The 26280-nt window shown below is 33.2% G+C and overlaps 3 protein-coding genes across 4 annotated transcripts; 1 reads left to right on the forward strand and 2 right to left on the reverse strand.

Annotated features, from left to right (window-relative positions):
- Nucleotides 1-2911: 2911 nt before the first annotated feature.
- On the forward strand, nt 2912-8037 carry LOC7497321 (WD repeat-containing protein PCN). Its single transcript, XM_002319988.4, has 11 exons — nt 2912-3218; nt 3324-3467; nt 3644-3953; nt 4041-4104; nt 4288-4401; nt 4514-4676; nt 4914-5067; nt 5233-5822; nt 6161-6342; nt 6650-6910; nt 7443-8037. The coding sequence occupies exons 1-11, from the start codon at nt 3054-3056 to the stop codon at nt 7750-7752; spliced, it is 2457 nt and encodes an 818-aa protein (XP_002320024.1). The 5' UTR covers nt 2912-3053; the 3' UTR covers nt 7753-8037.
- Nucleotides 8038-9817: 1780 nt separating this feature from the next.
- LOC7488862 (protein SOB FIVE-LIKE 5) lies at nt 9818-11295 on the reverse strand. Of its 2 annotated transcripts, none has more exons than XM_024585062.2 (4): nt 10763-11295; nt 10589-10660; nt 10329-10404; nt 9818-10204 (listed from the first exon to the last, which is right to left on the reverse strand). In XM_024585062.2, the coding sequence occupies exons 1-4, from the start codon at nt 11207-11209 to the stop codon at nt 10188-10190; spliced, it is 612 nt and encodes a 203-aa protein (XP_024440830.2). In that variant the 5' UTR covers nt 11210-11295; the 3' UTR covers nt 9818-10187. The 2 variants fall into 2 exon arrangements, with proteins under 2 accessions (XP_024440830.2, XP_002320683.3); XM_002320647.4 differs by having other exon boundaries at nt 9818-10215; nt 10763-11293.
- A 9807-nt stretch (nt 11296-21102) lies between these two features.
- LOC7497322 (putative nucleobase-ascorbate transporter 10) lies at nt 21103-25972 on the reverse strand. Its single transcript, XM_052446886.1, has 15 exons — nt 25963-25972; nt 25726-25866; nt 25389-25486; nt 25119-25295; nt 24934-25034; nt 24357-24432; nt 24184-24243; nt 23833-24017; nt 22962-23058; nt 22793-22879; nt 22638-22696; nt 22172-22263; nt 21958-22035; nt 21663-21814; nt 21103-21565 (listed from the first exon to the last, which is right to left on the reverse strand). Exons 1-15 carry the CDS (start codon nt 25970-25972, stop codon nt 21347-21349), a joined length of 1632 nt encoding a protein of 543 aa, XP_052302846.1. The 3' UTR covers nt 21103-21346.
- Between the last annotated feature and the right edge of the window lie 308 nt (nt 25973-26280).

The raw sequence follows: 26280 nt of genomic DNA on the forward strand, positions 1-26280 counted from the left end.
TCAGGGCAGTGATGGGCAGCGTGCTTGGTGTTTATTTTTTTGTCAAATTTGCACAAGGTCAACGGGAGAACCCAGCCCATCGGAAGGAATGGCAAACTCTGCCCTTCATGTGTTGTGTTAGGTGCGTTTGTTTTTTGAAAAATATTTTTAAAAAAAAAAATTAAAATTTTTTATATTTATTTGATATTAAAAAAATTAGTTTTCTTATTGAAAAAAAATTTTAACTTGATTTTTATAAAAGTATTTTTTTTTACAAAAAACACTTTTAAGAAGCTGTGAAAAATTTAGAAATATCATATTATTTGCTGATTATATTAAATTTGATCCTCAAACTTTTGATTGCTATGTATTTTGTTTGAATCTTTTTTTTTTCAATTTCTTCTTTTAAATTTTGATTTTTATATTAACTTTAATCCTTATTTTTATGATTGTTATTTACTTTTCTCTTATCATTTTTTTAATTAAAAATTTTTATCAATCAAATTTGGTCTTCATTCTTTTGATTGTTACTTATTTTATTTAAAATAATTTATGAAATTTTAATTATTATTATTTTAATTTCATCATCTTTTAAATTTTTTTATCTGTTAGATTTGAGCTCTATTATTTTAATTATTATTTATTTTATTTGAGATAATTTATGAAATTATGTTTTTTTCAATTCCATTCTCATTTAACTTTTTAATTTGTAAAACTTGTTTCTTATTATTTTAATAAACTTGAAAAAAAATAAAATATTAATAAGATATTTTTCAGCTAATTTTTCATAACATAACCGAATACTAAAAAATATTTTCCAACTTATTTTCTATGATACTACTAAACATCAAAAAATAATTTACTTTCCTATAATTCACTTTTCAGTGAAACCACTTTCCAAAAAAAGTATTTTCCTGCAAACAAACGAGGCTTTAATTTAGTTACTTTTGCCATTCTACTATATGAAATCTAAAAAATCTATTAAATCAAAAAAAAATTAAAATAACTAAACAAAAAAAATTGAATCAACCAATTACAAAACCTAAAAAAAAAAATATGATTTGGTTCAATTTTAATTTTAAATATTTGAAACCGATTGAACCAACTCTTCAACCAACACTTAAAAAAAAATATAAACATTCAATTTTCTTTTCATCTCTCATCTCTCCGAGGTCACAGCCCTAAATCAAACCAAAAATTAGAGCCCCCGAGCTTTCTCTCATGTCTCTCTCTCTCTTGAATATGTTTTGTCTGGTTGCAGAGAAAACTAAGGAAGGTGAGATGATCATGCCAAAGTACAAATTAATTTAATTATTTTTTTTAATGAAAATGAAGCAGAAATGAAAATACTCACCCTTTTTTTTCTATTATCTATTATATTGAATGCTACGTGTTAAATATCTTCGCATCAGGACATTAAGAAAATTACACGTGGATATCTAAAAAATAATTAAAAAGGAAAAAAAACATGAGTTTTTTAAAATTATATCATACCAGCTACACAATTTCTTTTTTTCTAAAAAACATATATGCAGGATTTTCTAACTCAATGTTTCACAAAAAGAAACCATGATTATAAATTGAAAAGTCATTTACATGTTTAATTAAATAAATTAATAATTATTTTTATTGATAAATAAAATAAAAGGTGTTAATATTTTTATTTTACTTGCTTTGTTGTGAGTTGAATAATTTATTTTTCAAGGCAAAAAAATAATATGCAGATGTTATCATCATATTTTTTGACATTGAATAAAAATTATAACCGATAATTTAAAGATTGATGCTTGCATATAAAAAAATAAAGTGAGATTACATGTGTTAATAAAAAGATATGTAAAATCTTATATTATTTTTTTAATATGATAGAAAAATAAGATAATGTTGCCATTATTATATTGAAACACCATTTACTTTTAGTCTTGTGAAATAATTTATTTAAAAAAATAAAATAAAAATTTATAAATAAATAAAGATAAAAATAGAAATAAGTCAAGTCAAGATATAAAGAATAAATATAATATTTTTAAAAAGTGTAAAGACAAAAAAAGAGAAATTAAAAAAAAATTATATTGAAATTAAGATAAAAATAATAATGATAAACATAAAAGTGTAAAGTGATAAATATATCAAGTATAGAGAAAAAAGTCCAATATTTTACAAAAGGTTGGATTTTTAAAATTTAGATAGTAAATTGATATTGAAGAAATATTACATGAATAAATTGAAATTAAAATAACATAAAAGAAGTTGAATGTAAAATATAGGTAAAGCGTGCACCTTTTATTCCCATGATTTTAACCTAATCTCTTTAATATTCTCAGTGGACCTTTTCTTTCTCTTTTTTTTTGTTTTTTTTTTCACCGTTGTTAAATTTGAAGTGAAGTTTTTTATGTCCTGACGCACTCGCAACAGTACATGGGTATAATTTACAATTCTTGCATTATAATTATTCGATACTTTTAAAACACGAGAAATAAACCTAAAACCAAGATATAACAAATAGAAAGAAGAAAAAAAGGATAATTATTAACATGAGAGATATTTTTTATCATTTTTATGGACCAGAGGAGTTAATTGTTAATTTTGTTTGGAATTATTTTTAAAAAATAAATTTTATTTAAAATTCAAAATAATTCTAGATAGCCTGTTCATCTCTCCTGTATCTAGTAAATTTTCCGCATAGCGCGCAGTTCATACCAGTCTTCCGAGAACTGGGCCATAAATGGAAGTCTTAAAATTGAAGGACACCCAGAGGCCCAAATTAAGGAATCATGGACTTTTGATATTTATTCTTCCAAAATATTTTATATCAGGAGAGGCCCGAGCGTAACCTAGTAACCTAAAAAACACTGTCGTTTGACAGACAAACCGGTCCACGAGCCGGTCCAGGTATAAACAATACAGAAAGAATCGATCACCTCGCTTTAAACCCTCGCAAAAAACCTAAGACGCACCGCGTCGCCTTCTTTCATGTCCCTCTCTCTCACCGCTTCATCACTTCCTACTAACTTAAACCCTAGATAATATAATTCGCCGATTTCTCTTTTGGCTTCGAGTTTAGCCTTTTAGAAATGCTAGGAGCTGCTTATAGGAACAGCTCAATCGAGTGGAGGCCGTCTCCAGTTGTATCTCTAGCCACCAGCGCCGACGAGTCTCAGGTCGCTGCTGCCCGTGAAGACGGCTCACTGGAGATTTGGCTCGTCTCTCCTGGCGCTGTCGGTTGGCACAACCAGCTGGTACTTCACTGTCTCACTTTGACTCTTTATTTGTTTTATGAAAGTAACTTAATTAATCAGTTAAAAGCTTTTTTTTTTATTTTTTCTGCGACTTATTATGTGTAGACGATTCACGGGAACCCTAATTCGAGAGTTTCGTCACTTGCGTGGTGTCGTGCTGGCTCGAAAGGATTGCCATGTGGTAGATTGTTTTCGTCTAGCATTGATGGTTCAGTTTCGGAGTGGGATCTTTTTCATTTAAAGCAGAAGGTGAATTTTTGCCTGCATTCTCTGTTTTGAAGACTTTCTATCAATAGTTTTGATGTGTAGTTTTTATACTTGAAAATATATGCTATATGAACCACGAATCAGTGATCTTTAATACTAATAATTAATGATTTTACAATCTCCATAACTTTCCTATATTTTGTTGAATTCGTTGGCAGAATGTGCTGGAGTCAATTGGGGTCTCAATTTGGCAGATGGCAGTAGCGCCTTCTAGTAATTCAGCTATTCACACAGAGCATAAGCCACCGCACCTTGGAAATGGGTACTTAAATGGTAGACACAAAGGTGGTGAAGAGTCCGAATACAGCAGTGAGAGTGAAGATGATTCAGATTTGGATGAACAACGTGAGCAAATAGTTGTTGAGGATCCATGTCTGGCAATTGCTTGCGATGATGGGTGTGTTCGGATATACACTGTTCCTGAATCAGATGGGTTAACATACAATAAAACGTTGCCCAGGGTCAGTGGTGAGATATCCGCACCTCTGTGAACCCCCTGTCAAGTTGTTGCTTTCCTCTTTGTGAAGAACTATTTGCTCATTTGATTGTTTGCAGGGCGTGTTTTAAGTGTGACGTGGAGTCCTGATGCGAGTAGAATATATTCAGGCAGTAGTGATGGGTTAGTTTTCTTTGCAACTTGTCATCCATGTGTAGCTTAGTGAATCTGACTTCAAAACCTTCAGATGTAATCTTAAAATTAGCTAACAGTTTCTGGAATATTGTAGTTTTTTCTCTCTAAAGCATTTTTTCATGATATTCATTTTAAATATATACCACCTTATGCACGTCAGCATTCTTGCAGGTTTATAAGGTGCTGGGATGCTAAGCTGGGTAACGAGATATACCGGATTACAGCTGGGCTTGGTGGTTTGGGTAGCGGACCGGACCTTTGTATTTGGTCTTTACTTGCCCTGAGGTAGATACAGAAGGATTCCTGTTTGTTTGTTCAATGTGGCTAAGCAGGTGCAATATTACTTGAGGTCATGCTGTAGTTCTTACAGCATTCTGATAATTGTTTCTTATTTCAGATGTGGGACCCTTGTTAGTGCAGACAGTACTGGTGCTGTTCAGTTCTGGGACTCTCAACATGGGACACTTTTGCAGGCGCATACTTCTCACAAGGGTGATGTGAATGCTTTGGCAGCTGCACCTAGTCATAACAGGGTGTTCTCTGCTGGATCTGATGGTCAGGTACAGATATATTTCTTATATTTGAAGTTCAAACTTGCTATAATTTTCTAACTGTGTCACTGTCCATTAAGAGATGCAAATAATAAATTCAGTCCTTGAGGTTTCAAACCTCTATTTTATAGTACTATGTAATACTCTTATTGCTGTTATCTCACAAAAATGTCAGTTTCCATCCATTCAATAAAAGTCATGTGAGTTTACTATTTGGCTAATGTTTTGCTACACTTCTGTTTGCAGGTTATTCTTTATAAGCTTTCTAGTGAGACAGTTGAATCTGGTAATGACATATCTTCTTCTAAGATGTTGAAGAAATGGATCTATGTTGGTTATGTAAGAGCTCATACACATGATGTTAGAGCCTTGACAGTGGCAGTACCCATTAGTCGAGAAGGTGTGTGTAGTATCTTTTACCTTGTGCCGTACTTGTCATGGTACTTTAGTATGTATATGTACCATGCATGTTGCAAATGCTTATGTGTATGCTTTATTTTTTTTGCCTTTGATTCTGCATTTTAATGTTTCTCACTTACTGACACCGCATGCTTCTAAATGACAGATCCTTTGGCTGATGATAAAATTAAAAGAATTCGTCATAAAAAAAAGCCCATTGATTTTAGTTATAGTAAGTGGGCGCATTTGGGAGTTCCTATGCTTATCTCTGCTGGTGATGACACAAAGCTCTTTGCCTATTCTGCTCAGGAATTCACTAAGTTCTCACCCCATGATATCTGCCCAGCACCCCAAAGAGTGCCAATTCAGTTGGCTCTTAATACTGTATTCAACCAGAATTGCTTGCTTCTAGTCCAGTCATCTTCCTGGTTAGATATACTCTGTGTTCAAACAAAAGGTGGATCCATGACTGGTCCTGGTCCGTCAAGGGGCCGTGCAACAACTGATATTCTAGCTCGAATTAAGACTAAGGGATCTCGGAAAATTATTTGCAGCACAATTTCTAATGCAGGGGTTCTATTTGCTTACTCAGACCATGTTAAACCCAACCTTTTTGAATTGAAGAAGGATGTCAGAAAAAGTGCGTGGACTGTTAATAAAAAGCCTCTCCCTCAGAAATTGCCATATGCACATTCCATGGTTTTCAGTGCTGATTCATCTCGATTGATGATAGCAGGGCATGATAGAAGGATATATGTAAGTTTTTTTCAGCAATCATCCTTTTTCTTTAACTTATGTGTTACTGGAAATTTCACTAATGTCCTAATTTTCTTGGATCTTATGCGTTGAGGCAAGATTTAAATAAAACCAATCAAATTTGTATTTCCAATTAGCTAGTGCAAGACTTAAGGCGTTCATGTTTTATGGTAGAACATCCTGCTTAGTTCTGGTGAAAACATGTGCCCTTGTCTTTCACAAATTTATTTGTTACCCTCACTTTTCCTAAATCAAGCTGTTGAGGTGGATGGAGCTTGAATAGATCATGTTGTTATTGACCTTTTTTTAATACTCCTACTTGCCTTTTGGTGCTGCAGGTTGTGGATGTGTGCAGCACAGAGCTAGTACATACCTTTACACCACGTTGTGAGGGAAATGATGAGGAATTACCACCCAATGAGCCTCCCATAACAAAAATGTTTACTAGTTGTGATGGGCAGTGGTTATCTGCCATCAACTGCTTTGGAGACATATATGTTTTTAATCTGGAGACACAAAGGTATGGAATCTAGCTTCTTAAAGGCTCTTTAAAGTGCAGCTTTATTTGCACTTGAAGCCACTTTTTCTCTGAATGGTGTTTAGTAGCTACAGTATGTTCCCTTCATTGCAACCTGTAATTTACTTGAGACCCTTGATATTCAAGAAAGTTCTGTAGAATGTGGGTCTGTGGTTTCTTATGTTCGTGGAACCTATTGCTTGGTTGGTTATTTTTATTGGATTTAAAAAACCTGATGAGTCCCATGCAGCGATCGCAAGTCTCATGGTTTCTTCTACTAAACTAATTATATTTTACTCTGGTAAAACAGGCAACACTGGTTTATAGCAAGATTGGATGGTGCCTCTGTAACAGCTGGTGGTTTCCCCCCTCAAAAGAACAATGTGCTCGTAGTCACAACCTCTTCAAATCAGGTCTATGCATTTGATGTGGAGGCAAAACAGTTAGGAGAATGGTCAACACGGCATACATTTGTTCTACCGAGGAGATACCAAGAATTTCCTGGGGAGGTCATTGGGCTATCGTTCCTGCCTATGTCAAGCCCTCCTTCTGTTATCATTTATAGTGCCAGGTGCTGCTCTTCTCTCCTTATTTGTATTCTCAGTTGTGATTACATCAATGGATTGGTGTGTAAATTTGTCCATCTTTAGTCACCCATTTTATTTTTGAGTAGGAGTGAATGGGCGTCATTCTCATCCATTCATTCCCACACTGCTCTTCCAAGAACAGTTTTCCAAACATTATATTTGAGGGGTGTAAATTTCAACCATGGGATAGTTACTGGCTTCGTAGATGTTTTTTTGTGAGGTTTGGTAGGATGCTGGCTGGGGAAAAGCATTTCTGAATTAATTCCTTGCAATTGTTTTTTGCTCTGTTTATTCTCCTTGGGATCTAAACAGGATTTATATAGCAGTTCCCTTGTAATATGTAATTAATGATAGGTAATTGAAGTTTAGTTTATTTCAAGGGTAAAACAGCTGGCTCATAACTCGTGATTAACTTCAATCTTCCATGGTGGTCTTTAGAAGCATACATGCACAACATTCTTTTGCTAACTATTTTGATGTTAAACATAATGTTTTGAGATTTTGTCTATGATGTAGGGCAATGTGCTTGATTGACTTTGGGATGCCAGTGGATCGAGAGGAAGATAGTGACTTGGTAAACGGCCAGCATTCTCCACTGAAGAAGTTACAAACTACTACCATGAATGGGGGACTGAAACGTAGGTTGAAAGAATACCAACCAGAGACCAAACTTAGGAAAAATTTTGAAATTCTTGCTTTCAGAGATCCTGTTTTATTTATTGGCCACCTTTCTGAAAATTCTATCTTGATCATGGACAAACCATGGATGGATGTGGTTAAAACTTTTGATGCCCAACCTGTCCACAGACATATATTTGGGACGTAACTGCCATGTCAAGGGTTAATTACAGACACGATGGAGAATGAAGATTTGGCAATTCGATCCCATGCTATTGCCATCACAATTTTGTTTTCTTACAGTAAGAGGGGGTGGAGCCGTGGAGGCGGGATTATGGGGGGTCCCATGTTGTTCAATGTATTTCTTAAAATAATTGCTTTTTAACTTGTTAAATTAGCAATTTTGTCTTAAACCATATTTTATCCTTGTTCAATACAAGGGTTTTGATGTGTAAATTCATAGATCCAATCCAGTAGTGAATTCTTTTTTTCACTTTTCTTTTGTATTTTTTCATTTTGGACAACAGTAGTCAGGTATTGAGAATCAAAATTATAAATGTTGCGCAAAAGGAAATGGACCTCGCATATCTATTCTGTTGCAGGGGTTTGCTAAATTATGTTTTCTTTTATTCTAGATTGAGTTGTTGCAAGGTAGGAGTTGGAGAAGCTTTGTTTGGTGGTGTGGCCAAGCGCTCGGTTGGCTGTGCTACGCGCTAAATGTTAATACTGAACCTTATTTCTCCATGTCCAACCCCAGGAGTTGATGAGCTGCTACGCGCCTTATTTCTGCTAATGGTTGCAGGGGCGTAAGAAAACTTGGCCAATATTTTAGTTTTTGTCCATATCTATTCGGGATGATTGATTGCCATTGTTCCAGTTTTGCTTCTATCCATGGATGTACTTGCTACAGAAGCCGGCTTCAGTTAAAATGTTTGTCATTTATCTCAAGTGGAAATCGATATAAGCTAATTGCAGCTGGGTACTCTTTAAGTCAAATCTAAATGCCTGTATGTCTACGCGATTTTAATTGAAATAAAATTTTTATGGTAAATCAACGCAATGCAAAGCAATATATATTGCTGTTTAACCGTGTGTACTCATTCATCCACGAGATCCAAAGCCAGTCTTATGATGTGGATACGATTTAGTTGCAACTATTCCAATTATTGCTGTTTGTTTCTGAGAGCATGATAAGTGCGTCCAAAGAAGTTGCCTGGCCAATACCTCCTGATTAATCAGTAATCACAATTGCTTGTAAGGAGGTGTAGGGCCTGAATTCCATATGAAAGATTCCTGTACTCAATTCCTATTCCTTCTTGATTTCAACTACCTGCAACAGGATCTGATTGCCAAGAATAATTATCTATCAAAGCTACAATATTGGTCTCTCTCCTCCAATGATTCTAGCCTTGTTTCTTTAGTTATAGTTATCTGATCATGCAATTATCCTATAGTTGGCACGGCATTAATCTTAACAGATGTCCTATGCTGTCAACATATAGCCTTGTTTGTTTAGTTATCTGATCATGCAATTATCCTATAGTTGGCATGGCATTAATCTTAACAGATGTCCTATGCTGTCAACATATTTTTATGAAGTAGAAACCATAATAAAGGAGGTTTGGCAGGACATAAGGGAGGGTCTTGTCCTTTTCCTAAAATCTAAGTCTTTTTTCCAAGATATGAATTCTAATTCTGAGGACAGGAGCCCCTTCAATAAAGATTTGAAGGAAACCCACCAAAACAAATTCAATAATTGAAACCAATACTGTGCATGGATCACATTCCTATCAAGGGGTGGTGGGGTGCTGCTTCTTTAGGTCTTTTTTGGTGGAAAATGAGACTTCTCTTTTGGTTCCTTCCATCCGCAAAAAATTGTCTGGCTCGAGTCTAGAAGGGTATCGATTGCCAGTTTTACCAACCCTACCTACGTTTAAAGCTAGGCTGGTAACTACAGAAGAGGCAAAAAGTGGGTCACTTATTGGCCTCTAGGATCATTATGCTTGGTCACGGTCCTCTCTTCTCAATCTGTGCATGTGTGTGTGGTTGTGTGGGGTGGAAATGGACACCCCTCTCATCAATGCCAAATGTTGAGACACTCTGTTCTTCGAAGGACCACAATCTTTTAACCAAGCTTTTCTTCTTGTTTCCACCTTTCTGACCTGAATTCCTGAATATTCCTGGTCAATTAAACTTCTTTAAGAATACAACTAGATCGACAACAACTAAAGCTTGAGCCTCCATATTAGACATATTGCTTTCTGCTTTCCATATTATGTTAAATTCCTCTCAGCAAGCTGATAAATTTGATTCTGCATTCGTAAAAGTACAGGAGGCCAGAGGCAAGACTGCACAGGAGACCTATTAGTTTCCTTATGTGATCGCTACAATAGTGACAAAAGAAGAACAAGAAAAAGTGTCTTAAAGACAGATAACTAATTTATTTTTTTATGTTCTAATGTTGTTTCCCACTGCATTGACAGGAGCAAATAGTAAAAAGGAGTAGAATTGGACAAAAACAAAGGAACAAAATCCATTTGAGATCCAATGACCTTTTTTTCTTTCACCCTTCTTCCAATTCTCTCTCCAGAGTCTAGAGTAACTGCATTGGCAGATACAAAAGATGCCCATCATTACAATTTGTCATTCCATTTTCTTGCCTGAAAACCACCTGCCAATATATTAATCATTAGAAATTTGAGAAAATAGAACTATTAATGAATCATTAAAGTTTATAGTTTTAGATTAATGATTATCAATTAGGAATTGAACAAAGTCTGACACCTGGTTCTTTTGAAGCTGCCTTCTCAGCATGCGAGGATTTAAAGAATCCAAGGTGCTTCTTGAGTGAAGATTTCCCCTGTAATGCCATGGTATTGGTCATTTGTAGTGGTGAAGTTAGAAAAATATATATGGAGCAACTGCCCCCCTTTTACACTATACAGATTCGGCCCGAATCACATATATATTATATGAAAAAGGTAAAGAGAATGCTACAAAGAAATGGGGGGGAAATCTGAAAAAAAGGGAACACCGACAAGTACCTTAAAATGTGTAGCAGAAAAACCTTGGGAGAATTCAGGGACATGCTCTGTTGAACATTCATTATTCACTTTCTGCATGAATATCAAGAAGCCATGTCTAAATATTTAAGAATGTGTTTCAAAATTAATAAGTGAGAGATGAAAATTATATATAATTTCTTTTGAACAACTTGCCTTGCTCAATGCAGGAGAGCTAGCAGTGTCATCAAGATATGAATACTGTTGGCTTCTACCATGTTCTCTGCTCTTCTTTTTGTTTTTGCTCTTCTTGGCTAGTTTATCACAGCAGAATTCGCCATCTTCACAGGAATGAGGAGGTCCAGAGGATGCATCAGAAACCATAGACAAATCCTCCTCTTGTTCATCCTCTACTCTTGCAAAATCCCCATCAACAAATCCACCGAAACCCTGGTATTGATTTTTTGAAATAGAGGATTGGTATAAGTATGATGTCCAACCAGATTCGCACCCACTACCACTATATTGAGAAGCTGATATGTTCATTATCAGTCCTCTCTTTTGGAAGCCAAACCCCAAATGGGATTTCTTACAAAGGCTACTTATTACTAACAGTAAATGACCATGCAAATCTGCCCTCTTTACTCGATGGTTCTTCTCCATATAAATAGAAGAGAAAGTAGAAGAGGGCTAAGAAAAAACCAAAGGAATCACATTCAAATCCTAGACTGTTTTTGTCCTTTGCCCCCCCTCTTGTTTTATCTGTTTGTGGATCAATCAGAATTGCCAGTTGTATATGTATGTATATGGGAGAGTGACAGAGCAAACTACACCAACTGGTAAACTTTTGTGACAAGGGAAACGGTTAATGTACAGCTTACTCTACTTTTGACCCTAAGGGAACTTGCTTGAATGGGGTCAATATCAGGATTTAGGCTATTAGCTTAGTGCCATTTCCCTTTTCTTTCTCTCTCTTTGTTGTTTGATATATTTATGGCAAACTTTGATCAACATAATAGCATTCATATTAAACCTGACCGACTTACTAGACAGGTCAATTAGAGACTCCACTAACCTGTATTTTTAGTTTGACTAGGTCTTAAAAAAACTTACTATAGAGCTAACTCGGTTGATTCGATAAGTTAATTTATTAATTTTTTAAAATTTATTTTATTTTAATTTTAATTTATTTTATTAACTCGAGTTAGGTTAACTGGTACGTAACTAAGCCTAATAATTATAGATAATAGTAGAGGTCCACGTACATTATACTTCTTAATTTTGGTGATATTTGTTAAATTTAATGGATTTGTTAAAAAAAATTCAAAATACCCCTAGTCTGAATAATGACAAAAAAACCCACATAAGATTTGAATAAACTATTTTTTAAGAACCCTAAAACTTATTACTAAGCAAATGAAATAATCACAGAAAAAAATTGGAAAAAAAAACCTAAAATTTCTAACAAAAAAATGAGATGCTGGTTAAAAAATTCTTAGAATCCTCACCCGAACTTAAAATAGAAAGAAATGGAAAGGAAAAAATAAAAAACAATCCTGATATTTTTATTTTTTTGGTCATTGAAGGAGGTTGGGGCCATTTCAAAAAATTTATTAATAGATTTGCTAGATTTTAAAAAAATTACTAACAGAAGTACCTATTGAGGAATTTAGGAAAACTCAAGGTTCTATTGGTTTGAGTTTTTTCTTTACTAGGGACCTATGAAAATTAACCTATTATACAAGGATACCACTAGCAATTTCAAGTCATTAGTTACTGATCATTCTTGCTATAATTCTCTAATATTTTTTTTATTTTAATTATTAGAGTATTTTTCAGACTAGATTTTTTTTTATTAATCAAATAAAGATTTACTTCCATAAAAAAGATAATTCACTCGGATCGACACCTCTTTATTTCTTTTGAGTACAATTTTTTCTTTATTGAGTTTATTTATTTATTTATAGGAATAAAATACAGGACTGATACCAACAGTTTATTAAAAAGAAAATCATGAAGCCAGGACTGATACCAGCAGCCATGATTGAATTTTCTTCATGATGAGATGAACATTCCCTTTATCCTTTTCAACATTCCAGGCTTGAAAAATAATTCTGGGTAACTCTGTGTTTATCCACACTCGACCATGCATTTGACACGTGCAAATTCAATCATGAAGACACCTCCTATTCAAATTCAACACTAGCAGACTGTAGAATCATGCTCTGGCTGGTTGTGCCTCTAACGAACGATTAAAGAATTGTTTGTTCTGGTATTTTGTCCATGCCTCTAAAATTTTTTAATTTTTTAATTTTAAATGAGTTTTTAATATATTTTTTAAGGTTGATTTCGTGATATCAAAAATAAATTTTAAAAAATAAAAATAAATATTATTTTAATATATTTATAAATAAATAAATATTTTAAAAAACAACCACGGCTACCACTACCTAAATTTTCTTTATCCAATTCGACACAATTTTAAATGCATACAATTCCATGAGTTTACACAACAAATTAGAGAGGAAGAAGAAAAAAAGAGAGTCCCCACGCACGCTTGTGAGTCCATGTTGCTTTAATCACTCACTCACTCTCACCTTTACGTTGTGAACTTCTCTTAGATAGGAGACTTGGTCTTTTTAGGCGTCTAAAGATTCCAACTCGCGCGCCTGACCACGTGATTTGTTATTGACTATAACATTAATCCCGCTACTCAATTATATCGAAGTTTTTAAAGTTCGTCCGGCATGACCCATCTTATTATTAGGTTCACGAGTTAAATGAGCTCGTTTAAATCAATTCAAAACAATGTTTATTTTAAAAATAAAATGAAATTATTTTGATTTTTTTAATATAAAATCAAATCAAGTTTTGATAATATTAACTTATATGGTTTAATTTGAAACCTAACATGAGTTAGTTCCGAGTTAACATATCACTAAATAAACATGTGAGCCATACCGAATTTAATTACAATTATCTATATTTGAGTTTAATAACAATTTAAAACCTCTTATCATGAATTAAATAGTTTTTACTCATTCGTCTGTTTGGGAGTGTGGTTGCGGTTACTTTTCAAAGTGTTTTTCACTCGAAAATGCATTAAAATAATATTTTTTTATTTTTAAAAATAATTTTTGATATCAATGCATCAAAATAATCTGAAAACACTAAAAAAATATTAATTTAAAGCAAAGAAAAAAATAAAATAAATTTAAATTTTTTCAAAAACACTTTTAAAACACAAAAACAAACAAATATATCTGATAACAATGATTAAAAAAAAAATATGTAAACACAATCGAGCCTAGACCTAACCGAGTTTCATCATTAGTTAGACCTAGCCTTATTTGAGTTTTGGCGCAACAAAAACTTTTTTTATTATTAATCTCAGGACACACAAAAAAAAAAAAAAAAGTCAAACTCTCTCGTAACATCTCTATCCATCATGTGTTATTTATTGTTCGTGAAGCAAACCAAGATGAAGTGAAGATTTTTGAAGCTTTTTAAACAAGGAGTGCAATAATGAAAATGTTGATGTAGAGATGGAAAACAGCGAGGGGGGCAGGCACGGCCACGGCTAGCTTTCCATGGTTGAACCAAATATACACCTCGATGTACCTTGCTCGATGACAAAAAACTATCCCATTTTAAGGTAGAAAATCCTCCGTCGAACATTCAGGTTCTCTCTTCATGGGACCCTAACAATAATGTTGTGATTCTTTTCATCAGTACCACTAAATTATGTCGAGATTAATTCGTACAATTCGATATAGATCTCTCTTTCCTTCTTTTTTTTTTTTAAAAAAAGAGTTTTTAAATAGAGACAATTATTCCTGTTGCGATGATCTCTCGTTGATATTTTCTCTGAAATCGTCTGACTATCTTGGATTTCGGTCTAAATTCTCTTAGAAATCTACGTTTTTACGAGATATTATCATTATGCTCTTGATGTTATTTTCGCAAATTGATTTAAGTTTTGTTTTAAATTATTTGATCATAAATAATTTTTAACATAAGATAAAAATTTTGTTATAACATATTGTCAAAATCTTGATTTAATTAAAAGTTAATTTTTTAAAAAAATTTAACTTATGTATTCTAATTTATCCTACATTTTTTTCTGAAAAAACTTGCTTTGAATAATTTTTACTAAACATTTTTTTAACTTCAAATAATTTTAACTCGTTTTTACCTTAAATTATTTATGAAAAATAGTTTTTGAATTATTATTCAAAATTAAAAGTTATAATTCAAAAGTCATATCAAACTACATGATTTACAATATAAAAGAATGTATTGATTTTAGCTGAACACTTTTGTCCTCTCAAAACCTATGCACGTCTTAATTTTCATGGAAGTGGCTGTATACAAAAATATCTCTAGCTCGGAGGTGCTTATTCTTTATTTATTTATATATATAATACAAAAAAACTACATCACATGGAAAAATATTGTGACCAAATCACGAGTTTTTTTTATTTTATTCTTATCATCAAAGTTTTATGTTGAAAGATTTCATTTATTTATAGCCAAATTAAAAGTTAATTGCTTTAGATTTGTTAGGGACGAGCAAGATTGAAAGAAGAAGGACTAAAATAAGATTAGAGAAGAAAATAGGTGGGAATTTTGAAATTTGATTAAAAGTTCATTTTTGTCTTCTAATTTTTAAATGATAAACTTTCGATCCCTCACCATCACAAGAACACAATGTCGGTCCAATTTTTTGCTTTCTAGTTCCTAGTAGATATATAAAGCTGAAGAGGTAGATGACTTTTGAGGCAGATGATTACAGGAATCATAAAATTTGATCAGTTGAAAAGATCAATCATGGGGCCAAGTTAAGATCTTCGTCTGATTCAAAATGGTCCCATGCACTAATGTGCACATGCCCTTTGTTAGTTTGTGGCCCTTTGCCAGTCCATGATCCGTAATTCAAGTGTATGGACTCCGTTGGTTCAAGACTTTTCTTGTTTTACACTTGGTTGGTTGCTCTACTTTTGTTACAATTGGTTAAAAAAAAAATCTCTCCTTTTACAGCTTCGAGCGTGGTTGCTAGTCTCTCAACCCATGTAAAGATATTTTTTTCTAGATTTAGTTTCCCCCTCTAGATTATAAACAAATATAATAGAATCTCTCTACGATCCAATAATAATAGTATTAGGTTAATCCTCTAATAGGTTAGTTTGTGACCAGTTATAAGAGCTTGAAACTAAAAGATTTGTTTTGCCTATGATCTTAGGTTCGAGTCATGTGGTTGCTAATATGATGGTCACTGGAGGCTTATATGGTCGTTAACTTCAGGATCCATGGGATTAGTCGAGGTGCGCGCAAGTTGACCCGGATACCTGCGTTAATAAAAAAAATTAAAAATTAAAAAAAATAATAGTAAGTCTATATTCGAGTGTTAGAACTATTAGATTCTATATACTCAGCTGCATTATATACAAGCCCTACCATGTTGATACCTGAGAGGCATCAATTTGAAAGGTTTTAGCCCTATAATCTAACCTATAGAACAGTATCCCACTGTAGATTCCTCGTGTACAAATAAAAAAATCACTAAAGTATGGGCTTTAGGCTATGTTTGTTTTCCGGAATTCACTTTCCGGGAAACCACTTTCCAAACTTTCATGTGTTTGTTTGCCATTAGGAAAGTTGGTCAACGGAAAACACTTTCCGGTCAACAGAAAACACTTTCCAGTCAACGGAAACACTTTCCGGTCAACGGAAAACACTTTCCAGTCAAAGAAAAGTTTGGTTTGATTTCCAGGAAAGTGTTTTCCCTTTTGGCTATGTTTGTTTTCCGGAAAGTGGTTTTCGGAAAACCACTTTCCAAACTTTCCTATGTTTGTTTGCCATTAGAAAAGTTGGTCAACGGAAAACACTTTCCAGTCAAAGGAAAATTTGGCTTGGTTTTCAGGAAAGTGTTTTCCTGGAAAATTTGGGCGGAAAACACTTTCTGGAAGTTGTGAAAAATTTAGAAATGTCATTATTTGCTGATTATATCAAATTTGATCTTCAAACTTTTGATTGCTATATATTATTTGTTTTGAATATTTATTTTTCAATTCCATCTCTTAAAATTTAATTTTTATATTAATTTTGGTCCTTATTTTTATAATTGCTATTTGCTTTTTCCTTATCATTTTTTTATTGAAATTTTTTATCTATCAAATTTGGTCCTCATTCTTTTGATTGTTACTTATTTTATTTGAAATAATTTATGAAATGTTAATTATTATTATTTTAATTTCTTCACCTTTTATTTTTTTTAATTTTTTAGATTTGATCTCTATTATTTTGATTATTATTTATTTTATTTGAGATAATTTATGAAATTATATTTTTTTTCAATTTCATTCTCATTCAACTTTTTAATTTTTAAGATTTGTTTCTCATTATTTTAATAAACTTGAGAAAAATAAAACATTAATAAGTTATTTTCCAGCTCATTTTCCATGACATAACCAAACACTGGAAAATGTTTTCCAACTTATTTTTCATTACACTACCAAACATCAAAAAATACTTTCTCGAAATTTATTTTTTTAAAAAAAACTATTTTCCAGCAAACAAATATGGTTTTAGTGGCTAGTTGGGATTGCCAAGATGGTCCCAACAACAACAAGAAGGTCAAAATCCTGCCAGTGGCGACAGTGTGAATCGTGGAAACACCGCCATCTTTCTCAGACTCCTCCTCCCTTCCTTGCAGGACGAAATCTCTACCTCCTTTCTTTTTCACAGCTAAAGCAAGCAAACAAGCCCAAGTCTCTGTCCATGAAAATTGAAAGTCAAATCTCCATCCATTAATGCTTTTGTCTTTCACAGAAAACTTAAGCCATTGTTACAAAAAGGTCGCCCCATGTTCATGCTAATAGTGATGAATTCCTCCCCGATGCTTTTACTTTATACGTCTACATCACTTTGTCACCCTTTATTTATTTATCTCCTACCCTCTAAATGATTGGAGAAACAAGAATGTAAAGTCCACAAATTCCACCAGAAATTTCCAAACTCGTGCATATCCTAATCAATCTTGTGGCGCATATACTTAATCATATTCATTCGTGTGTATTGTCTATCGGTTGCCATTAATTAGGATATCGAGGTCTGTATCAAGAATTTGACAAGAATTGTCTCCGAGAACTATGAAAGATGTCCCCACTACAGCTATTAAACACCGTATAATGTTTGGTTTCGCGAGTTGAGCGGAATAATCTAAATTGATCTCAAAATTATTTTAAATTTTTTTTAAAATAATTAAATTGAATTTTGACTGGGTATATTAAGTTATGAGTTAATCTATTAAATTGACCAGGTTATATCAGCTCAATTCCTAACCAGTTTTAATTTAAAATGTTATTCAAATCATTGACCAGGTCTATGGATTAACATGTCAAGCTAAATCGGGTTTAATAATACTAGTCGGCACGTCATCGCGCAATCAAAACGTGCCGACATAGCTAATACTTTTCTTTTTCACTATAAATTCTTGATGAGTCCAACATAGATATTGGAAATCTTTATGAACCAATAATGCGAGCAGTGTACACTAATAGATTATCCGAGTGCACCTAACACACCAATTAAGTGTCATTCTCATGAGTGACCGTCCATTCCTTCAACAGGAGCTCCAATGCACGACTTGGTCGGTTTCAAACTGACATTAGTAATGTTAATTAACCCACTTCTTGACTTGTCAATGGTGATTTACAGCTACGTTATTCTTATCAATCAAACCAAACAAAACAGTAACTAAGTAAGATAGTGGGATATGTTCTTCTTGTTCTTGTTTTTTTTTATCGACATTTCAAGATTAAAGGCATATGTAGTGGTGCTGACCAGCTCGAGATCTTGAAATCTTTGGTCCCATCAATTTGGTGTTATTAACAACTTTTTATAGCTCGGTCGGTGAGGCTAGCCTAGCCAGTCCGATGAGCTGCCATTCTTCTGCTCAAAACAGCATGATTTCTAAGAAATAAAAAAAAATTATTTCTCTCTCCTAGAAATCTGGAGAATAGATTCTGAGGTACTTCCGGATGAGAATTAAAAAAGGAAAAGGACGTACCATTTGATTTAATTCAAAAGTTTAAACAATTATTGGATATTTTAAAATATAATTATTCTCCAATGTAATTTTTTAATTGAAAGCTTTTTAAGATTCAATAAAGAGGTAAGATTTGAATTTCTAACAATTTAATCATTAAAGTTTTGTATTATTTTAAAAAATAAATTTTATTTTAATAAATTGAATGGGATTTAAAAATATAATTTATATTATTTTTTAATATTAAAATCATTATAAAAAAAATTAAGTTTAAACTTGAAAAAAATAGAAAAATTTAAGAACACAAGAGAGCTTACATAGCTAAATAAAATAGACTTTATATAGCTAGATGAATCCCAAATTTGTAATTGAAGAGATTTTACTTTATGAATTTTATATATATATATAAACTTTAACACAGGATACACGGACAAGTACACCACCACTACGGTGGGTGAGGCTGCGATGGAAAAGAAGAGGCCATCCGGATACAACTCGCCATGTTTTAGCCTTTAGGTGTCCCATTTTACGGCTTGCAAACAAGATAAGATCAACAGCAAGGGACGACCATATGTCACCATATAATTTCTGGCCAATCTACGGTTAGGATTTGCTGATCACCTCTTTAAAGGTACATAACATTTTCGATATCCAAACTCGAGGCAAAATTATTTCGCCATTGGAGAGGTTCCTGTTTAGACTTTAGTGTTGTCTGAACATGGTAGGAATCTTGTTTGGGCAGTGCAATGAATTTACATGATTGGAGTTGTGGCCAGAGCCACAGCCACAGCCACAGCCACAGCCACAGCCACAGCTAGCATAAAATATCAGAAGACCTTTTGAAGTCTTTCTTCAATTTGAAAGAGGACATCACCTCTTTTTCGCAGAACCATGTAAAGCCACCTTCATCGGTCTAGCTTTAACCCCACAGCTGCACAACCACATGTCGTTCATCTATTCTTGTACTGTGTGACAGCCAAAGTGAAGAGAAGACGGTTGATTTTGAAACGATATGTCTGTCTGTAAATGAAAAGACTAATCAAATCACTATTCTTGAACCGCGGTGCGGTTCAGCAATTAAATTTTGTAATTCATTCACTCGAGTTTTAAACTAGCTAAAGTTTCCATTCAAATTCACCGTATAATTAATTTTGAAAAACTTATAATCTGTTTGTATTTATATTTTAAAAGCATTTTTAAAAAATTTTAATTTTTTTTTAAATTAATATTTTTTAATATTTTCAGATCATTTTGATGTGTTGATATCAAAAATAATTTTTAAAAAATAAAAAAAATTATTTTAATATATTTTTAAATAAAAATCACTTCAAAAAATAACCACAACTACACTCTCAAACACACTACATGTTTTTTGTTTTTAGTGGGTCAACTTACTATTTAGTATTTACCTAATCTAATCAAAAACATGTCGGGAGGCTTAATCATTAATTCTTTTAAAAATTAATGTTAAATTTATTTTAAAAAAAAAACCATTAACTCAAGTTAAATTGCCGACTCCTCAACCCATTACGCTAACCTTGGTCTGGAATGAGTTTGAAAACATTAAATCAAACACACACGTGCACAATTTGAAAATAAAGTACAAAACTATCTTCTAATTGCAGTTTGCTACCAAAATAAAAGATTTCTGAAACGGCCGTCGCCAGATGAATGCCCCTTGGCTTGTTCCATTTCAAAGCAAGAAAATAAAATTATATACCTGTAGGAAAAGCTAAATGCAGAGCAAGAAAAGCTAGATTTAATAACTATGGGTTAGAGCACCCGTTTTTAAAAGGGGGCTAAAACCTTAGATAGACCAAGGGTTAAAGCAACCTGACGCGGGAGAAACTGAGAATGATGTTTGGTATGGCATATTTATATGGATCTCCAGAACTTGAAACTGTGTTTTTGTCAAATGGTACAGAGGATTGAGGAGCCATTATCTTCCTGTGAAGCCGGTGTCAGGTATCCAAGCTGTCAAACTTGTGCAATCGATCTCCCTTGCAGAGGGTTTTCCTGAATAAGTTTAGAATTGCACGACTGTTATCGCAGGTCCATTCATAGTTAGAATCACCGCAAGAAAGACTGTGTAGCCTGTAAATAAAGTGTATTCTACCAGACAAAGGATACTGTGCATATAGGACGTAGATTTTAAAGCAGGAGACTGGGGTTATTTTTGGGCTATTGTTGGTGATTGAAGTCAACAGTTCAGGTCAATAGAATTTTGATAATGCAAGAGAAATGAAGAAGCCAGAGAAGACTCGGAGATAAAGTTATTAAACCCACTCGGTTTAAAGATAGATCAGAGCATGGACATGTTTACTTGAGTTAAACCGAGTTAATCAAAATAGTATTCAGCTCAATTGATTCACGAGTTAAACTGTCAGATCATTTGAATTTAACCAGGTAAATTCCCACTATTTTTTTAATCCGGTTTGAGCCAAGTCCCGTGCTTGAATGGTGTAATAACACTATTTAGAGTTGCTGTAGTCCCACCTTCCATTTAACAAGAGACGTCTATCACTGCAGTAACAAAAACTAAGAAGCAACACAGCATCTTGTATGATCTGGAAGAGAATACAAATGATAATTACAACACCTTGGAACAACCCAGTTATCAAAAAAAAAAAAAAAAAGAAGAGCTGAAGATACTAATGAATCCAAGACTGAAATTAAGATCAAAAGATCAAAAGCAAACCATTGTTTTTAGTGTTTCATTCCCTTGATCCCGCAGAGAAAAATTACAAAAATCAAAGGGCAGGGAACAACTTATTGAGCTTGCATGGAAGTGCATAGAATTCATCATTTCTAACATCTGAACTGTATAAACTGAATTTCTCCCACCACTTCAGGCCCGTGTCGTTCGTTGTCTCATCATTTTCTTTTGCCAGCGTGCAATCCAAGAACAACGCAACCAAAGCAGCCACAGTTGTGTGGGACATGAAGATGACAGTCACTATATCATGAAACTGTAATTCCAATGAACAAAAGGGAAAAAAAATCATATAAAAAGTCAATGGTACTCTAGGGTTAACAAATGTACAAAGATCATCACAAGAATCCTACCCATCTGTATCTGGCGTGCACATGAACATACTGATAGTATTCTCTGAAGTATTGTGGTATCGAAATGCCAATGAAGAAGGAAAACCCCAGTATGAATTTTGTTCTGAAACTATTTAGGTTACAAAATTGGAGAAAACCAAGGCCTGCAGAAGCTGTGTATAAAATTTAATGGCAAGTAGTATTAGAACTGGATTTTCTCTATGATTATCAATAATATTTTATAAATACAAGACGGGAATTCAATTATTTCACACATGACTATATTCTTGATTAAATGGTATAAAAATCTACTTACAGGTATAACCAAACAAAACACAATACACAGCAGCAATGATCGGCAAAGGTATAGATGCGAAGAATGCTCCAAATTTTCCTGGACAAGGACATCAACTAGCCATCACGAGAAACACAGAAGTTGAAAAACAAAGGAGGGCAATCAAACAAGACATAACCTCTAGCTAACACAACATTCAACAATTAACTTTGACAAGAAATTTAAATTTGTATACCAAATAGAGAGAAGAAAATCATGAATCCAGCTGATATTTGAATTACTCTCCGGCTTCCTACTTTTGTCAATGCCAATAAACCTGCATTTTCCCTGTTCAAATAGCTTCGTTAGGACGTTAAATTTCCAATAATAGATGAATTATACCACAGAGACCAAAGAACAGTGCTGACAATGCAGTTTATAAATTTCATATTTAAAATGTTTCCTTGAGCATTCAGAAATAAACGAAATCGGATGCTGTTGAATTACATGCTAAATTCTGGCTAGTTTTCTGTGACAAAAAAAAAAAAAAACTAACATGTTTGGTTGGAGATATAAAAACAAAAATATAAAATAAATATATCTCAAAATAATTTTAGAGTAAATTTCACATGGAAACACGTCTCTGTTTATCGTGCCTCCAGTAAATATAAGACTATAACATATTAATCCAAAATAAGAAAGCATGAATTTAAATCCATTACACCGAAGCAGTAAAGCCTGTCACACAACCAAAAAAGCCATTGAGTAAAACCCCGATTCCCTGAAAATTGAAAAAGAAAATTCATTTAATGATTGATTAAAATATTCCAAAACACAATAAAATCAAGTTTAATGAACAATTTGAAGAACATCATACCAGCCAGCCAACACCACGACTCACAACTGAAGGGGGCACAGGAGTGGCGCTTCCATATCTTGATGTTGCATAAAATGTACCAGTGGACTACAGATGATAAAAAGATGATTTATCACACTAACCCTAGCTAGCTCTTTAATCAAAAGATTAGCCCAGTAAAGAAATGCACCTCAAATAGAGAAACGAAAGAAGCAGTTATCATTGCAAAAACTTCACCAGCCTTGAATGTTGGGCTTCCCCACTGAAATGGATAAGGAATATATATCCTGCATTTAATTATAGATTATCATATAATTAAAGTCAATCATGCACAAATAATTTACTATAGCTCAAATTATACTTTGTAATGGGTTTTTTTCTCTCTTAAAAAAAGTGATTGGAATAGACAAACAAATACAAATAGGCATCATGCAGCAACAACCGTATCTAAGCTTAATGTAATATGAAATAAGTGAATGCTTGAAAATTCGATAAAGATTGTTTTTTTAAAGTGTTTTTTTTATATATTAAAATAATATTTTTTTATTTTTGATATTAGTGCATCAAAATAATTTAAAAACACATAAAAAAATTAATTTGAAACTAAAAAATTTAAAATTAAAAGTGTAATTGGACCACAATATCAAACACAACTTACATATATAATGGATAAGTGATTTTTCATGGTACTAAAAAGTTAAGATTAAATATTGTTACTAAACTCGGTCCAACTTAAATGATCAATTCGAGACCCGATCATCCCGTCTCCTATCCTAGCCTCCTAGGTTGAGAATGTAAAAAAAAAAATCAACTTAGAATTGACTCAATTTAACTTAGTCGATCAAGAGGGTTAATTCACGACCTGGTTAAAAACCGAATTTATTTAAAAAAATAATAATAACATCTTTTTAATTTTTTTTACTTAAGCTGAACATCATTTTAATCAACCTATCTAATCTATGAACCAGATCTTATGCCATAACGACTGTCGAATTGGGTTAAAAAACCATGACAATAGGTCCTTAAAAGTTAAGCTAGTTTCCCCTTGTACAGAGTCTTACCAGGGCGAGGCATGAATAAGTCCAACACGATCAGTGCGGCAAGTCAACTGAGTGATTTCAGATTTGTCATTATACACAGTACTTGCAGTTAGAATTTGTGCAAATAACCATGCGATTGCAGCTGTGAGCAACACTGCAAAACGATCACATATAGGCCTCTTTGACTGTACATAACGAGGAAGATACTGCAAAAGCATAAGCAAATTACCAAATCACTTGGCATCAAAGGAAATTAAGAAAAAATCAAAGCACTAATTGGTAATGCCCTTAGTTTCTGCACTAGCAAAATTAAGTATATGATGCAAAGAATTAATAAATAGATAACTAAATAAAATAACTTTTGATACTTACTTGTGAGAAAAAAACCATTATTAGCATTCCTGGAAGCCCAATCTCAACACATTTCGCCAGCTAAATGAAAGTGATAATAAAAGAGTTTAATTCGTTAGAATTTATGCCAGAAATTTGTGCAATAGATTGAGTAAAATATAAAAATATAAACTATAGGAATCAGAATGCAATACCGTGGGAAAGCCTAGATAGTAGAGCCCAAGTCCAGCAAAAGTCACACAAGGAACAATAGAAATAGGACTAAGGAACCTTGAAGAACCAAAAAAAGAAAGGAAAAAAAGTCCAAGTCAAATGATGCTACAACGTAAACGATGATTTGAATTTATGGAATAGTGGAATTAAAAAAAAAAAATCAGGCTCCGAAACGAATAAATGATTCAAGGGGGTGTTTACGAGCATTGTCTAATAATATTTTTTAAAAATTTTGAATTTTTTTATTTTAAATTATTATTTTTTTGATATTTTTAAATCATTTTGATTTGCTGTTGTTAAAAATAAAATTTTAAAAATAAAAAATATATATTATTTTAATATATTTTCATTCAAAACATACTTTTAAAATTAACTTTTACCGTCTAAATACCCTTAAAAAAATATATATATACCACTTTTACTAGAAGAGTAAAAAAAGCATGAGCGTGTGCACGGTGAATAAAATATAGTAAATTATCATTTGTTTTGTTTATTTTGTTAATTGTTAATCAACTAGTTATTCTAAATGTTATCATCAAGGAACTTTCAAAAACTTACCTCACTGCATTTCTCCATAAACCCAAAAATCCCATAATTATTTGAAAACAACCTGCAATAATCAGAGCTCCTTGTATTGCTCTCATTGTTTGTACAAATCTCTACACACAAAAAAGACCCAGTAAGACTAGAATGCAATAAAAGTCAATTGAAATGAAAAGAAAAACCAGTGTGCGAAGCTTCACCACATCGTTATCCAAGCATGAAGTATGTCTGCTAGCAAGGACAATTGAGGTAGTCGGTATCATATACGCATATGAACCCACTGCTACCGAAGGAAGACGGGTACCGAATAAAGTTTGAAAAAGTGTGCTCAATCCTGAAGTGAAGAGCAAGGTCTGTATTACTCTAGCCTTCTCAGCCTGTGACATTTAAACCAGATCCATAACACTAAAAAATACAAGAAAATGTATTGAGAAATACAAAATATACATCGTAATGTCTGTGTTACTTACATCACCACCACCCATTCGAGGAACGATTATGCTCGGTATCATAACAGTCATGCCAAGAGTCAAGAGATAATGTTGGAAACCTAATATGAGAGCTTCAGCTGCACGCAGGAAATACAATGGTTGATTTTCTTTTAACACGATTAAGTGCTTGTTCGGTAGCGCGGCCAACCGTCGACCGCGCAGTTGGCTATGCTATCAAACAAAGTTTAAATAAAATTGTTCAAAGCATAATTATGAAATTGGATATCAGAATTAACTCGATGGAAAGGAAAGGAAAGGAAAAAAGAAAGAAAGCAACCCTAAAAAATGCATGAAATAAGGAGATTATAGAGCATACGCCATGGAGGAGGACTATTTATGCAGTATTGGACTCCGGGTAGTTGCTCTTTCACTGGATATGGTTGCAGCTCAGGTTTTTTGTTAGCATCACCTCCACCACCATCACCTCCTCCACCTCCACCTCCACCTCCACCTCCACCTCCACCTCCACCTCCTCCACCACCACCTCTGCCTCTGCCTCCACCACCAGCACCAAAACAAACATTGATGCCACCACCGAAACAAGTATTGCAACTTTGGGCCATGTATTTATTTTAGACACTCGCACAGAGCAGGAATATTTGCCAAGAGAATGTATGTTTTTCTATACCGTCGGTAAGCAGAGAGTGTAAGTTGCTAAAGAGGGAATTGTAAAAGCATCGACTTTTGTTTTTCTTTGTTGGAAGGATGACTGTTACGTTTTTGCATTAACTACTATCAATTATGTGAGGCATTAAAAATATTTATTAAATTTATTAATTGCTTGAATTCAAAATTAAAATTGATTAATAAATGTGCAATCATAATCTTTTTTTTCTTTGTTGATAGGTGTCGAATCATAATCTTTAAGCAA

This window comes from Populus trichocarpa, chromosome 14, assembly GCF_000002775.5.
Source record: "Populus trichocarpa isolate Nisqually-1 chromosome 14, P.trichocarpa_v4.1, whole genome shotgun sequence".
Taxonomy (NCBI): domain Eukaryota; kingdom Viridiplantae; phylum Streptophyta; class Magnoliopsida; order Malpighiales; family Salicaceae; genus Populus; species Populus trichocarpa.